The 15,408-nt window shown below is 47.0% G+C and overlaps 1 protein-coding gene across 3 annotated transcripts in view; it reads left to right on the top strand.

Annotated features, from left to right (window-relative positions):
* The window catches only part of EFR3B (EFR3 homolog B), a 98,074-nt gene that overhangs the window by 29,854 nt on the left and 52,812 nt on the right, over positions 1-15,408 (top strand). For all 3 annotated transcript variants that reach the window (XM_061433127.1, XM_061433126.1, XM_061433125.1), the window contains exons 2-3: positions 12,759-12,835; positions 13,873-14,000. In XM_061433127.1, the coding sequence (XP_061289111.1) occupies positions 12,759-12,835; positions 13,873-14,000 (205 nt within the window). The remainder of the gene's footprint in view (positions 1-12,758; positions 12,836-13,872; positions 14,001-15,408) is intronic.

Here is a 15,408-nt window from a genome sequence, read left to right as displayed (position 1 = left end):
TCCCTGTACAATTTCTGGCTTTAATTATTGAAGGCAAATCACTGTATCATTCAGAATAATGAAAAATTGGAAACAGCCGTGAGGATCTGGTCAAAAGATGGAATAATAAGTAACCTCTAAAATGAGGTTCTGAAAAAATTTAGTGAGATGACAGGTACAGTATAAGAACATAGGTTTTAATGCTATACTGTATGATCCCAATTTTATGTGCATATTTTCAAAATATGCATAAACACAGAAACTAGAACAAATACATTAAAATGTTAATAATCACAAACAGTGCAATTATAAGTGATGTTTGCATTCACTTTAATTTTTTTCCTATTTTACACTTTTATATGCATGAGCATGTATTCATTTGAAAATCTGAAATAAGGGAAAAGGGGGAAAGAGAAAAGAGAACCTTTATTATTTTCTTAAAGTTTTTCCCTTTGAAGACCTGTTGACTTTTCCTTTCATGGGTTCACCAGTACTTACCAGCTTTCTCTGCCTCAGATCTTGCCTCTTTCAGGAAGCCTTCCTGGACTCATCAAACTCCCAGAGATTTCTTCAGTTTTGGGGCTTCTTAGTCTCATTGTGAAATATCATCGACTTTAAATGTGGGTGGGTTTTATGTCCCAAACTAGAGCTTAAGTTCTTTGATGGCAGAACCTATCTATTTCAAACTTTTTCCTCTTCCCCACCCCACCCAGCAAGAATACTGTACAAAGTGCTAAAGTTCAGTTCACATCAGCTGGACACAAGACCTGGTCCTCATGGGAGGTACTTGAATCTAACGCCCCTTTCTGTCTGAACTTTGTTCTGTTTCCTCCAATTCATTTCAAAGGAGTGTCTGTGCCATTAGCCGTGGGTTAAGTTTTATTGTAAATTGTTTAAAAAGAATTCAGTTTTCTTTGGTAAGGACGAGCAAGTCCAGCCCTTGCCTTTACAAGGGGATTGTGAAGCTAAGAAAATAAATATGAACTATTTTGAGCAAAAAGGCATTTTTCTTGGTGAATGGGGATAATGGCATTGATGTTTATAAAAAGGAAACCAAGGTCTAGGAGAGGAGGTGACTTCCCTGGATCTCACGCTGATCAAAGGCACCACGCGTCATGCCAGCTTTCCTCAAGTCCTGCTGGGCTCCACATACTGTACTGAGGTTGGGAGGAAATGAGACCTGAGGAATTTACAGTTTATCTGGGGGTAGAAAATACGATTCACTGAAAAACAGCTTGAGCAAGCAGGAAGCAAGTAGAAGATTGTGTAGTACAACATGGAACTGGACTTCCCTGGTGGCACGGTGATTAAGAATCAATCCTCCTGCCATTGCAGGCGACACATGTTTGATTCCTGGTCTGGGAAGATTCTGCATGCTGGGAAGCAACAAGTCCTATGTGCCACAACTGCAGAGCCCTGCTCTAGAGCCCATGCTCTGCAGCAAGAGAAGCCACCGCAGTGAGAAGCTGGCAAACCACACGAAGAGTAGCTCCCACTTTCCACAACTAGAGAAAGCCATGCTGAGAAGTGAAGATCCAGCACAGCCAAAAATAATTAATTACTTAATTTCTAAAGAAAGATAATATGGTACAAGGGGCATACAGAAGTTAGCTGGCAGAGGGGAAATAAAGCCTAGAGTTGGGGATGTTATTAATGAAGGTCTTCTAAGGAGGACTCAGCAGGAGCTGGGGTCTGCCAGCCCCTCAGCCCCACCCAGTGTGATGACTTCTAGGCCCCCAGGACACTCTTGGGGCTCTGACTCTCCAGTTTTTGCCTGGTCCCTATCACCTGAACATCCTCTCCTCCACAGTTGTGGGCCTCACCATGGTTGCATGGCCCCCCTCTGTCTGCTCCGCAAACTACCCCGTCCTTCTCACAGCTGGATTCTGCCATGACTTCTGGCTGCTGGACAAGAGCTGTGCCAAGAGGAAGGACGTGAAGGCGGAACAACCCCCACCTTTGCAGGGCATCCCTTGTTGAATGCTAAGTGGCAGGGTTGACGTGTAATGGAATGGTGAGTCACGTTCACGGCTTGGCTGTGCAGCAAACTAAATCAAGCGAAGATTTACCTCAAAACTACCCAGAGAATGAATGGAAGCAAGGAAATGGGCCCAGTGGCATTCACAAGGACTGGATATCAGGTGTCAAGGAGCTGACCTAGCACGGCAGCTGGGGCAAAGGAGAGCGCAAGGTGGAACTGAGAAACTGTTGAGGATTTATTTTGAGGGAAAGTGATGGGGAAAAAAAAAAATTAGGGGAGCCTTGTTGCAGAAATGGAGAAGGAAATGGCAACCCACTGCAGTATTCTTGCTTGGGAAATCCCATGGACAGAGGACCCTGGTGGGGGTCCATGGGACAGTCCACGGGTTTGCAAAGAGTCAGGCATGATGGAGTGCACACATACACATGAGTGCACACACACACACACACACACATTGCAGAAGAGCACATGCTGTGTGACTTTGAGCAGGGCATCTGACCTCTCTGATCCTGCTTCTTTTTTGATAAAATGAGAATAATAGTACATACCTTAGTGCTTTGTTATGAGTATTATACATACGAAAATGTTTGTGCAGTGTTTGGCCTAGTGCTTTGCACAGAGGTGGTAAACCGTGGTATTTTTTAGGTATTAAAGATCAGCATGACAGAGGCTGGATTGGCGATGAATCAATCTAAAGAATCTAATATTATATCTCAGGGGGCCTGGCAGACAATGCTGGGTTAGAAATAGGGAATTGGAGGGAAAGTGGCCTGGATATTTAGAAGCATGATGTGCTTGGTGTTTTGAGAGCGTTTGCTTGTTTCATGCCTCCCATCACCCTAGGTAGTGAGTAAGCTCTGATCAAGGGGTCAGTTGAGTCAAAAAAACAGAATCAGGCAAGCAGAGCAAAGGAGGCCAGGGCAATGGCATGCGGGAGGTGTGAGCACACAGCTGCTGCCAGTGAGAGGTCAGAGTCCACAGACACTGCCAGCAACCGTGAGATCTGCCATCGCATGCTGTCAGGCAGAGAGCTGGGCCAGGGCTTCTTGCTCTGGCCATGCGCCAGAGTCACAGAGGATCACCTCGGGCCCCTCCTCGGAGACAGGAGGAGATTCTGATAGCAGGCTGGACTGGAGCCAGCAAGCAGGGCTGGAGGGCTTGGGGGCCAACAGGCAGAGGGCCAGCGGGAGGTAGGGGCAGAGTAATGGAACCCAAAGACCCCCTTCCCCCACTCACACACCTGGAGGGAGTTTGGCCCCAGCGAGCCTGGCTCTGAGCCTCAGGTGCTAACCCCAGAAGACAAGCTGGGCAGGATTCAGGAATTGAAGCCAACAGGTCTCAATAGAAACATTCCCCTAGCCCTCCCAGGACAAGGTCTTGTGAGCACCCGGGGATCTTTTGCTAAATGCCCTGTCGTTCCCTTAAAGTGAGTGAAAGTGTTAGTCGCTCAGTCATGTCTGACTTTGCAACCCCCCGGACTATAGCCCACTGGGCTCCCCCCTCCATTGAATTTCCCAGGCAAGAATACTGGAGTAGATTGCCATTCCTTTCCCTTACTGACTTTGAAATCCATGATTGCTTTTCTCCCAATCACACACTCTTTTCTTCATTCAACAGACGTATGTGACCATTCCCCACTACCTCCCCGCCACAGGTTACTCCCTGTTCAGACTCTGGGATGCACAGGGTCAAATAGGCATGTCTCCTGCTCTCCAGGAACTTACCTTCGAAGCGGGGTGGACAGAGTGTGGACACAAACAAAGGATGTTGATTGGTAAAAAATGCTATGAAGGGAAATAGGGAGAGAAAATTAAAGGAGAATGGGAAATTCTCTAGTTAGGTGACACTAGGGCAAACCCTTGAGGGAAATGAGCGTGGGAGCCTGGAGGAAATACAGAGAAACCCTCCAGGTGGATAATAGTAAGTCAAGGGCCCTGAAGCAGGATGGTGTGCAAGGAGGCCCCTGAGGTTGGGGCAGGATGAACTATAGGGAGATGACTGGGGCAGGTCTAAAGATTCTTAGAGTTTGCAAAGTTGGAGGAAGCCACTGAAATGAAGCCACTGAGTGTCATTAGACACTCTGTTAATCTCACTGATTTGATTTTTCAGTACAACCAGCTGTATATTTACTAGTGGAACTGGCCACATCATGTTTCCCTCTCTTTCTTAAAAAATAAGTGTAAAAATATTAGGTAAGACAAGTCCTAGTGACAGAAAAGCATCCTTATTAAATTTACCTTTGGCCTCCATGGTTTAATCTGCCAGACCTGATCCCCAGAAAGGGGGAGAAGGCCCTAGTAGAGAATGCTTCTCCCTTAGAAATAAAATGGCTCAGAACCTAAAAGATTCTTTTAATAGGCACTTGGCTGTGAGTTGAACTCCATATACTTCTATGTATGAACATGAAGAATAAATACCATTAGAAGCTGGACTAAAGAAATATGTATCCCAATCTCTCATAACAAAGAACTGTTTTCAATTTCTTTTAAAATATCTTCTATTCTTTGGGCTTTTTTCCCCTTGGCCTGGTTGTGGCTACTTTGAAATGACCTTCTCCTGGTGGGAAGCTTTCGAGGGGTGCCTGTGGGTTCCGGTCACCTCCTGAGCTGCTGTGACATGCAGAGGCCAGGGGTTCCTGACCGAGCCCTCTGTCTCTTTGCCTTATCAGAGAGGAGATCTCTATCTGCTGCTTTGATTACCTACCCAGGAAGCTTTCGGTGCCACTCAGGGTTTTCTGCCTTCTGACTGAGATTCCAAATCTCTTTTCTTATATGACTGATCATCTACTTTCTAAGTAGAGCAGATTTAAATTGTAAATAGTTTTGGGTTTATTTCCCTCAATGATCCTTTCTTGTGTTTCTTTCCTTGAATTAGGATATGGTCAGCAAGGAAAGTTATGACCAACCTAGATAGCATATTCAAAAGCAGAGACATTACTTTGCCAACAAAGTTTCGTCTAGTCAAGGCCATGGTTTTTCCTATGGTTATGTATGGATGTGAGAATTGGACTGTGCAGAAGGCTGAGCACTGAAGAATTGATGCTTTTGAACTGTGGTGTTGGAGAAGATTCTTGAGAGTCCCTTGGACTGCAAGGAGATCCAACCAGTCCATTCTGAAGGAGATCAGCCCTGGGATTTCTTTGGAAGGAATGATGCTAAAGCTGAAACTCCAGTACTTTGGCCACCTCATGCGAAGAGTTGACTCATTGGAAAAGACTCTGATGCTGGGAGGGATTGAGGGCAAGAGGAGAAGGGGACGACAGAGGATGAGATGGCTGGATGGCATCACCGACTCGATGGACATGAGTTTGAGTGAACTCCGGGAGTTGGTGATGGACAGGGAGGCCTGGCGTGCTGCAATTCGTGGGGTCGCAAAGAGTCGGACACGACTGAGCGACTGATCTGATCTGATGGCTTCATAGTTGTCTACCCCATACTCTTTTGAAAGTTACTGTGATTACTTAAAAACAAACAAAAAGTGATCAACATTTTCTATACTCCCCCCACCCCAACCCCTGGCCAAAACAATGCTATTAACTTTGCTTCTTACTTTTCTTAAAACTGGGTATGTAAAGGGTTAAAAAACAAACTTTAGAGCCCAACATAGCAGAACAGTTTTCAGACACTTGTATGCTGATTTCCTCATGTAAATGCTCTCCACTACCTACATTTTACAAAGTTCAACTATTAGACGTTATTTTACTTGGCTTCAAGCCTTTATAAATGCATATGAGGAAAAATGCATAAACCCTCTGAAAGACTATTGATCAGCTACCAGCATCTCTTGAATTAGATAATCAGACAGGGATTTTGATGGAGTGGGGGCTAATAAGGGAGTAATCTGGGGTCAGTGTGAGCAGCTTGAAGTCCCCAAATGCCTTAGCTTGGAGGACCTTGGGGAACAGGCAGAGAAATGAGCAAAAGAAAGGTGAAAGGCTTTATAGGAAAGTAGTGGGTGGGGAAAACAGGAAGGAACTGACAGATGAAGTGGACAAGGCAGCCATCCTTGGGGATCTGCTCCTCCATCCTGCTCCTCCTCCCCTGAGCAATCAGGTTCTGTCTGATGCGCCAGTGCTCACTGAGCGCCAGTGACCCTCAGATCTTCAGTCTGGTCTCTCCCATGAGTCTCAGCGCTCCCCACGACTAACTGGATGATCTGAACTAGTTGACGCCGCTCGCCTAGTCCCAGCCACCTCCGTCTCCTCCATTTCAGTTAAGGGGGTTGTGATCTCCAGTCACTGGAACAGAAAGCCCGCAGTCATGTTTCGTACCTTCCTCTTCTTCTTTCCCGCAGAACCCCTCACGTCTTGCTGATTCCTCTGATATCACCCAGTTCAGGTATCTGCCCCTCACCTGGGGCGATTCATGAAGTTCCCAGAGCTCACGGTTCATCTAGGCAAAATCTAACCGCTTCATCCTGTTGTTCAAGGCTGTGCTCAGTCTGGCCCCAGTCTGGTCTTCTGTATTTTTCCTTCTAGAAATTTAGAGGAAAAAAAGAAAAAGAGAGAAGCCAGGAAGATGTTATCATTTAATCTCCAGCCCTCTAAGAAGGTGGGAGAAGAAAATGGCAACCCATTCCAGTACTCTTGCCTGGAAAATCCCATGGATGGAGGAGCCTGATAGGCTACAGTCCATGGGGTCGCAAAGAGCTAGACATGACTGAGTGACTTCACTTTCACTTTCTTTCACTTGCCTCTAAGAAGGAACCACATCATCTTCATTTTTCATATGAGGAAACTTGGATTCAGGTTAAGTAACTTACTCAAGATGAAACAAGTAAGAAGTTAGGAGAGCTGAGGTTTCAACCTGAGCCTGCCTGACTCCAGAGCCCAAATTCTTAGCCACTGTGCTCTGGTGCCTTGCAATCTCAAAGTGTGGTCCCTGGACCAGGGCCATCAGCATCACCTGGAGCCTGGTGGGAGTGCAGAGCCTCAGGCCCCAGCCCTGGTCTGCTGAAGCAGAATCTGCATTTTAATAAGAACCCCAGATGATGAGTCTGCTCTTTACAGTTTGCAGCTGTAGAGGAGGAAAAAGTTTTCTTTGACCCTCTTAGGGTCCCTGGCTGGGTCTGAGAAGGAAGCTGACAGAGAGAGAGATTAACAGGAGAGACACAGACAAATGTGATTGAATTTTCACATGTACACGGAAGCCTTCGCAAGAGAATGAAAACCCAAAAAAGTGACCGGAGCGAAGAGATTTTATACCTTTTAGGCAAAGAAACAATGCATTTGTAAAGAACTGACCTGTGGGTAGTGAAGGGTGAAGAGATAAGTGGGAGGATAGGGTTAGTTTAACAAGGTTTGTTTGCAGATTTCTCTGGTGACTTCTTAAAAATCTGCCTCCAGTTTGTCCTTGTTGTTTAGTCGCTAAAGTAAGAGAAACACTTATTTCCTGTCTTTAGGCAAAAAGAGGGGAGCTTTTTCTGCCGTTTGCTGCCACTTAATTGCTTTCAGCTCAAGACAGTTTTTTATGTCAAAGAGGCATATTTGGGATGACATCCTCTGGTTTCCTTCAAGATGCACTGCCCAAGTGGTCCTTGCCTTTCTGTACAAGCCTGGTCTAGCTCCCTAGCTAATGCATCCCTTCCCTGAAATAGTGCCTAAGAACATCAGTGTCTCTAGAGGTAGATTTTGGGGTTTCAAATCCTGCCACTTATTAACTGTGAGGCTCTAGGCAGGTAACTTAACCTTTTGGTGCCTCAACTTCCACATCTGTAAAAATGGGAATAAAAGCAATACCTACCCCATGGGGTTGTAGGCTTAATGAGTTGATGCTTGTAAAGTATTTCAGCACTGTGTCTGACGCATAGGTCCATCTAGTGTGCCAATAAAGGTCCATCTAGTCAAAGCGATGGTTTTTCCAGTAGTCATGTATGGATGTGAGAGTTGGACTGTGAAGAAAGCTGAGCACCAAAGAATTGATGCTTTTGAACTGTGGTGTTGGAGAAGACTCTTGAGAGTCCCTTGGACTGCAAGGAGATCCAACCAATATCCTGAAGGAAATCAGTCCTAAATATTAATTGGAAAGACTGATGCTGAAGCTGAAGCTCCAATATTTTGGCCACCTGATGCAAAGAACTGACTCATTGGAAAAGACCCTGATGCTGGGAAAGATTGAAGGCAGGAGGAGAAGGGGACGACAGAGGATGAGATGGTTGGATAGCATCCCCGAGTCAATGGACATGAGTTTGAGCAGGCTCTGGGAGTTGGTGATGGAGGGGGAAGCCTGGCATGCTGAAGTCCATGGGGTCACAAAGAGTCAGGCACGACTGAGCGACTGAACTGAACTGAACTGAACTGACACATAAGAAGTAAAGCAGCCACTGCCCTGTGACTCCCGCCCCTCATCGCCTTGTCTGTCCTCTCCTGAGAAGCCTTCTCCAACCAGCAGAGCTCAAGGTGTTTTCTCCCTTTCTAGATTCTATTGCAAATGGTCTGGGACTTCAGTCATAGGATTGTACCTTAGGGGAAAATCTTCTCTTATTATATTAATGAGAAAACTGAGTCTCAACTTGAACTCAAAACCTTTTAAACTCCAAAATTAGCACTGTTTCTGTTAATAGTGACTCTGTGGAGCATAACTGCCACCAATAACCCCTGTTTTTTGAAGAGTTGACAACAGTCACCTTGGTACCTTCTGTAGAGACAGATTAGTAATACCATTTGGATTTCTTTTCTGGTCTTGGTCTATTCAAGTATACTACTGGGCCAATTTCACTAATTTTACACTTTTAAAAAAGCGTGCATTTCATCTGATATTAAGGTGTTCCTTTTTCAACACCTTTCTCCCCTTGTATGTTCCATTTTTGTTCCTAAACTTATTATTTGGTGTATCTCTTTTTCTTTGATAACTGACAATGTGTATCTTTTGGTGTTTGCCTATGAGTATTTTCAAATAATGAGGTCATATTTTGTGATTATTTTGCTATTTGTTTTCTGTTTCCATAACATCTGCTCATATTTTAACTCTGTGTTTCTCTTTTCATTTTGTTATGTTTCAAACTTAATCCACTTATTTTAATTATTTTTTATATTCTAAAATAAAATCCTATATAAGACCTTAAAAAAAAAAGCACTGTTTCCAATGTACTCTATTTACAGTAGCGTATAGCTTTCTGTTTCCATCTAGTGCATGCATGTGAAGTTGCTTGTGTCTGACTCTTTGCAACCCTTGGACTGTAGCCTGCCAGGCTCCTATGTCCATGGGATTTCCCAGGCAAGAATACTGGAGTGGGTTGCCGTGCCCTCTACTGGGGGATCTTCCTGACGCAGGGGGTCGAACCCGTGTCCCTTGCATCTCCTGCATTGGCAAGCGGGTTCTTTACCACTAGCGCCACTTGGGAAGCCCTCCCACATAGGAGGCAATACATATGCCTTGAAAAAAGAATATTAAAAGTATTCATCATGTTGCTATTTATAACAGTGAAAAATGGGGAGATGTTGATTTGAAATTTTAAATAGATTTCTTTGCCTTATGACTTTTCAGAGGCTTTAGTAAGCTTATTTGCCTGCGAATCTAAAATGGGGGATTTGGTGTGCATGGTTTCATAGATTTATTTGTCCTCAGACCCTTTTTCTGAAGAGTGCTTGTTAGTTTCCCACCACAGCTGCTCTCCTCGTGACCCTCCAACAGCCAGCCAGTCCCATGGGCTCTCTCCAGTGAGCCTCTTGCTTTATCTTTCAACAGCATTTGACTCTGGTCTGTTGTGTACACTGGAAATATGTCATATTTGCATTGAGGTTTGTGGAGCTGATGCTGAGGTAGGAAAATTCGGGAATGCTGACTTTGAGAAGCTGGCCGGCAGTGACTGGAGTTTCATATCAAGTTATCACTGCAGACCCATAGGCCAGTGAGGTTAGGTCTTCTGAAGCAATGTTCTGGGACTCTCACTTCTTAGGCCTCCAGTTGTCCCTTGGCCTTGGTCACCATTACTGAGTAAGTGAATGGTGGGGAAGCTGCACTAAGATGTACCAGCCAGCATGGACCAGCTGGCAGTCTGGGAAGGGCTCTGCCGCCCTGGGCTGGGGAACGCGGAGGGAAGGGCGGCTGGTGGTGATCTGCCCTGAGTGCTTTGCAGCATAAACTCGCTTCGGTCTCACAGCAGCCCCAAGCGCTAAACCAGGACACCAGTACCCACAGAATGCCACTCCTTGTGCAACATCACATCTAGGAAGTGGCAGTGCCAGGATTTGATTTGAAACTTATGCTGTTGCCCACTTGGCCTCAACTAGCCCCTGCCCTCCAGGAGTCAGAGGAGGCTGGAATGAAAGAGTGTACAAGAAGAAATCACTAGGGCGTAGGTCCAGTTAATTGCTCAGTCGTGTCCGACTCTGCAATCCCATGGACTGTAGCCTCTGTCGATGGGATTCTCCAGGCAAGAATACTGGATTGGGTTGTCATTTCCTTCTCCAGGCGATCTTCCTGACCCAGGGATTGAACTCCAGTCTCCTGCACTATAGGCAGATTGTTTACCGTCTGAGCCACTGTGGAAGCCTGTAGGTCCGGAAGCACCCAGAAGCAGAGCAGCTCTGCTGACCAGGCACCTGCTCGCCTCTCTTGTTCTACTGTCTTCTCACCTCTCCCCCAGGGAGAGGTGCCCGGGCCTCCATGTGATGGATTCCCCCTGCCTTATGGCTTCTGGGGGCCTCTGTGCTGGAAGAGGGACCCCCGCACGGAGGTTTATACCCGGAGTACCCAAAATAGGCTTGTGCTTTCTCAGACAAGTCTGGGTTTCTAACAACCGTGAGCTTGGCCTCAGTGAGAAAAGTTTGAAAATGGACTGACATTGGAGGGCTTGGGGGCTCTAATTTCTCCTTGTCTCTAGTTCTGACTCCCTTGAAGATGCACACAGATCCATGTTGCTGTTTTAGCACGCAGGGCCCATGCTCCGGGGCATCCTAGAAGAAGTGCACTGATGGCCGCACTGGGCAGAGGGCCCAAGGGCAGGTTTCAATCCTGAGCCTCGGGGTCAGGGTCCCCCCAGGGAGCTGCCCCATCCCAAGGGATAGCCCTGGATGCCAGCCAGCTGGAGCCCTCACACCTTCTCCTCGGTGGGCAGGGAGGAGATGAGGCGACGCCAGTGCCGGTTCAGCACAGAAAGATGGAACCCAGAGGCCAGTGTGCAGCTGTGGACTGGTTCTACCATCCTCCCTGTGCCTGGGGTGGGTGAGGGACTGGGGGACACACTGGGACCCTGGTGGTCCTTTGGTATCAGAAATCTGATATCCTGCCTTTGGAGTGCCCCGTTTCCCCAGGGACACGCCCATCCCCTAACAATCTGGGAGCCCAGATTGCCCCGTTCCTTCCTCCTCCTGGTGGTGCTGCCCACCCCCATCCCCTCCCAGTCCAGGTCCCCCAACTCCGCCCCCCAACCGCTTTTCTCTCCACTGTAAAGCTCTTTGTGACTCTCTGTGTGATTAAAGTAATTCCCACTAAAGTAATTCATTCTTCTCTGAATGACCCGTAGGCTTGATTCTTCCAGGGCACCTTTGCATTTCAAGTAGAGCATTTGTACAAACAAAATTAAGCGTTAATTGGTAGAGTGAGAAGGCAATTATTTTGGAAGGGGGTGGACTTTCCCATGCCCTTCCCCGCCGTCCCCTCCACTCCCTCAGGGGTCACTGCCTTCCTTCCCAATTCTGGGAGGGTGCAGTTGGGCTATGCCAAGGGAGGTGTCTGCTGAGGATGAAAGGGAGGAAAAGAGCAGTGGTTCTAATTGAAAACTTTTTACGGTGGGACCTCTAGAATCATCAACTTTTTATTTTCCCAAGGTTTGTTCTATTATCACTGATTTCTTAACACTGTCTCACAAAGGAGCTCACGTCAGTCTGTACCTTTCTGACAACGTACATTATTCTTTCGCTCAGTCACTTCGGTTGTGCCCAATTCTTTGTGACCCCGTGGACTGCAGTCCACCAGTCTCCTCTGTCTATGGGATTTCCTAAGCAAGAATACTGGAGTGGGTTGCCATTTCCTTTTTCAGCGGATCTTCCCAACCCAGGAATCAAACCTGAGTCTCCTTTGGCTCCTGCATAGCAGGAATCTTTACCACTGAGCCACCAGGGAAGGCCACGTTATCTTAGGTTTTTGTTTTGCCCCAGACTGGTGAGAATCTCCTGTGGTGGGAGAGGGCTGGTGTTGGGAACCATAGACCAGGTGGCCCCCGGAAACCCTCCAGCTCTCAAAGACCACGGCTTTCAAACACCATGGTCTCACTGTATTAAAGATGCATTTTCAAAGGTTAATAATTAATGGCAATGTTAATTTATCATAGTTTCACATGACATTCTATAATAGAAATGGCCCCAGGAGAGAGGATGGTAAAGGAGATTGAGGACCAGAGTGGAGAAGAAGTGGACAGAAAGCGAGAGGGTAGGGTAGGTGGAGTAACTGCTCTTCCCAGCTGGATGATCTCCCAGGACCTGGAGAAGAGTCTTGGGCTGCAGGAGGCAGTTTTATATAGTCTTGGCACACAGTGTGTGTGTGTGCGTGTGTGTGTGTGTGTGAGTGCACATGTGTGTGTGAGTGCACATGCACGCACACATGTGTGCTCAATGGCCTGGCTTCCTAAACAAATTCTGATCTGCTGGCACCTATGCCTGATCCCCAAGCGAAAGACACCTAACAAGGAAGGCAATGTCTTAGAGTGGGGGCGGGGTGGGGAAACAGCAGGAAGGACCGAGGCTCTGGTGCTCTAACGGAGGGACCCTTCTGTTTCCAGCCTGGATTTGGTTTCTCAGAAGCCGCCCAGCCTGGCCCCGGGAGGCTTAGCTCACCGGGCATTCTTGTTGCTGTTCCAGGTGTGTGCGGCTGCTGCGGTGCCCTGCGCCCCAGGTACAAAAGGCTGGTGGACAACATCTTCCCTGAGGATCCCGAGGTGGGTCGCATCTCCTGCCACCAGTGTGCTTCTCACCGTCTCACCCGATCCAGGGCCCTAGGGGCTGCCACAAGGAGAGGCGAGCCCCCCAAGATCACTCAGACACTCTGAAACCACAGCCACAGCCCTGTCAGTGACCAGAGGCAGTTGGAAACCTGAAAGCTGAGGATCTTCGGACCCCTCTGAAGGCAAGATCTGCAGAGGGCTCGGAAGTTTGTCTTGGTGCTTCCGGCCGCTGCTGAGCATCTTGCTCACTCGTCTCTCTCTGGGTGATAGTTCCTGGAGCCACTAACTCTCTGGAGGGTACTATTTCCCTGACATCAGGTGTGAGCATTTCCTTTCCTGGGTTTTGGCTCTGGAGCTCATGGTCTTCTGTGTGCTCCCTCTGGTATCTGTCAGGTGTCAGGTGGGCACACAAGATGCCTGGTTTCTTGGTTTCCCCAGCCGCCACTCAACTGTCAGACTGCAATGTGGGTCATGTGGTTTCAGAAATGTCAAGGTTTGATGTACTTGACTTGCTCTCTGGAAATCGATGGCCTTTTCTTGATGGGCAGGGGTGGGGTGGGAGTGGTCACATTTCTAGCATCCTCTGGACAATTCCCTGAAAGCTATAGAGCTGCCTTCTTTCTGTTCACTTCTTGATTTTGGAGATCCAAAACGTTTTAATTCTGGGTTGCTTTCATTGAAGTCTTGTCATCCATTCATATACACATGCATTCACATACATATATATACATTCATGAACATATACATATAAGTATGTAAACCCATATCATATACACATGCACACATATATGTGCATTTCTATCACTTACTATTTTTATTTATAGCTAGCACACTTTGGGCTAAGTTGTGAGCTCCTAGAGAACAGGGTCTATGTTTTAATCATTTTTGTATCCCCCAAATCCACATGGTACCTGTCACATACATGATGGGCACTCTGTTAAACATTGATTAAATTGAATGATCACTTACCTTTGGACTTGAACTCTTCTAGCCATCACATGGCCACAGTGAGGATGACCTGTCTTTTACAGGATGGCCTGGTGAAGACCAACATGGAGAAGCTGACCTTCTATGCCCTCTCAGCTCCTGAAAAGCTTGATCGCATTGGCGCCTACCTCTCCGAGAGGCTCATCCGTGACGTGGGTCGTCATCGATATGGGTAAGTAGTATGAGATGGGGAGAGAGATTTTCAGAAATTATATAATATTATATTTTTAGGGCAATACTTGGGGTCCTCATGGACATGAGTTTGAGTGAACTCCGGGAGTTGGTGATGGACAGGGAGGCCTGGCGTGCTGCAATTCATGGGGTCGCAAAGAGTCGGACACAACTGAGTGACTGAACTGAACTGAACTGAATGAAAAAAGTCAACTGCAGGAGAGACATGTCTGTTACCTAATGCCACGATCTGGAGTGGGGTGGATGTAAAGGGAACACTAAGATGTTTCTGGTGACACTGTTGGTGGGACAGAGGGAAAAGCAGGTCCAGGGCAGTTGTTCATGTGTCCCATTGGTTCTATTCTCCACAAAGCCTTTTATATCCATCCTCTACTTTCCTCTACTCCTACCTTTTTCCTGGTGCAGACTCCGGGTTACTGCAGTGGCCTTGGAAATAGTCTCCCTGCTTCCCATCTTTCCTGTTCTGGCCCTTCAGATCAATACTGCTAGCTATGATCTTTAAAACACAGACCCAAAGCTATACTTTCCTGGCTCCTTTAGCTTCCAATCCAAGCTCCTCAGCCTGACTTCTAAGGCCTTCCACTACCTGCCCCCATATTGCCTTTGCATGAGTCCTCAGTCACTTCAGTCATGTCCGACTGTTTGCGACCCTATGGACGACAGCACGCCAGGCTCCTCTGTCCATGGGATTCTCCAGGCAAGAATACTACAGTGCATTGCCACACCTTCCTCCAGGGGATCTTCCTGACCCAGGGATCGAACCTGCATCTCCTATGTTTCCTGAATTGCAGGCAGATATTTTTTACCACTGAGCCACCAAGGAAGCCCCAAACTGCCTTTAACCCCAGCCAAACCCACCGCAACTGCCATAGCTGCTCTACACCTACTCCAGATGGACTAGCTCATGACCCCCCCACCTCACTCTCTGGCCTCTGTGCTTTTGCAGTGATCACCTCCCTGGACCCTCTCTGTCCTGCCCCCCAGCTACACCTGTCACCCCCACCACCCTCCAAGGCCCCTTCCTCCTGATGAGGAAGGTGGAGTGAGAACCAGAGGGGCAAGTCTGCACTGTGCTGACAGTGTATAGAGGTCCACCCTCCACAGGACCCACCAGCCACCCTTACATCAAGCTATCCCTGATAGAAAAACAAGACTGAAAACAATTCATTTCTATGATCCCTTTCTATTAATATAATAAAATTAGGTTAACATGCTCAATAAAAAGGGCATGAATATACTGAACATGCTGATTATATAAATCGCCTTGACATATTATAAAGCAGGCTCAAGCAAATACAATAAAAATATCTTTATCCTAGATTGAACCTGAAACTAATATGCAAGCGCTGACATTAAACATTTAATACTAATTTTGCCTGCCCTCTCTG

This window comes from Bos javanicus, chromosome 11 (genome assembly GCF_032452875.1).
Source record: "Bos javanicus breed banteng chromosome 11, ARS-OSU_banteng_1.0, whole genome shotgun sequence".
NCBI lineage: Eukaryota > Metazoa > Chordata > Mammalia > Artiodactyla > Bovidae > Bos > Bos javanicus.
The sequence above is the reverse complement of the archived record's forward strand: the minus strand, read 5'-3'. Positions and strand labels throughout refer to the sequence as shown.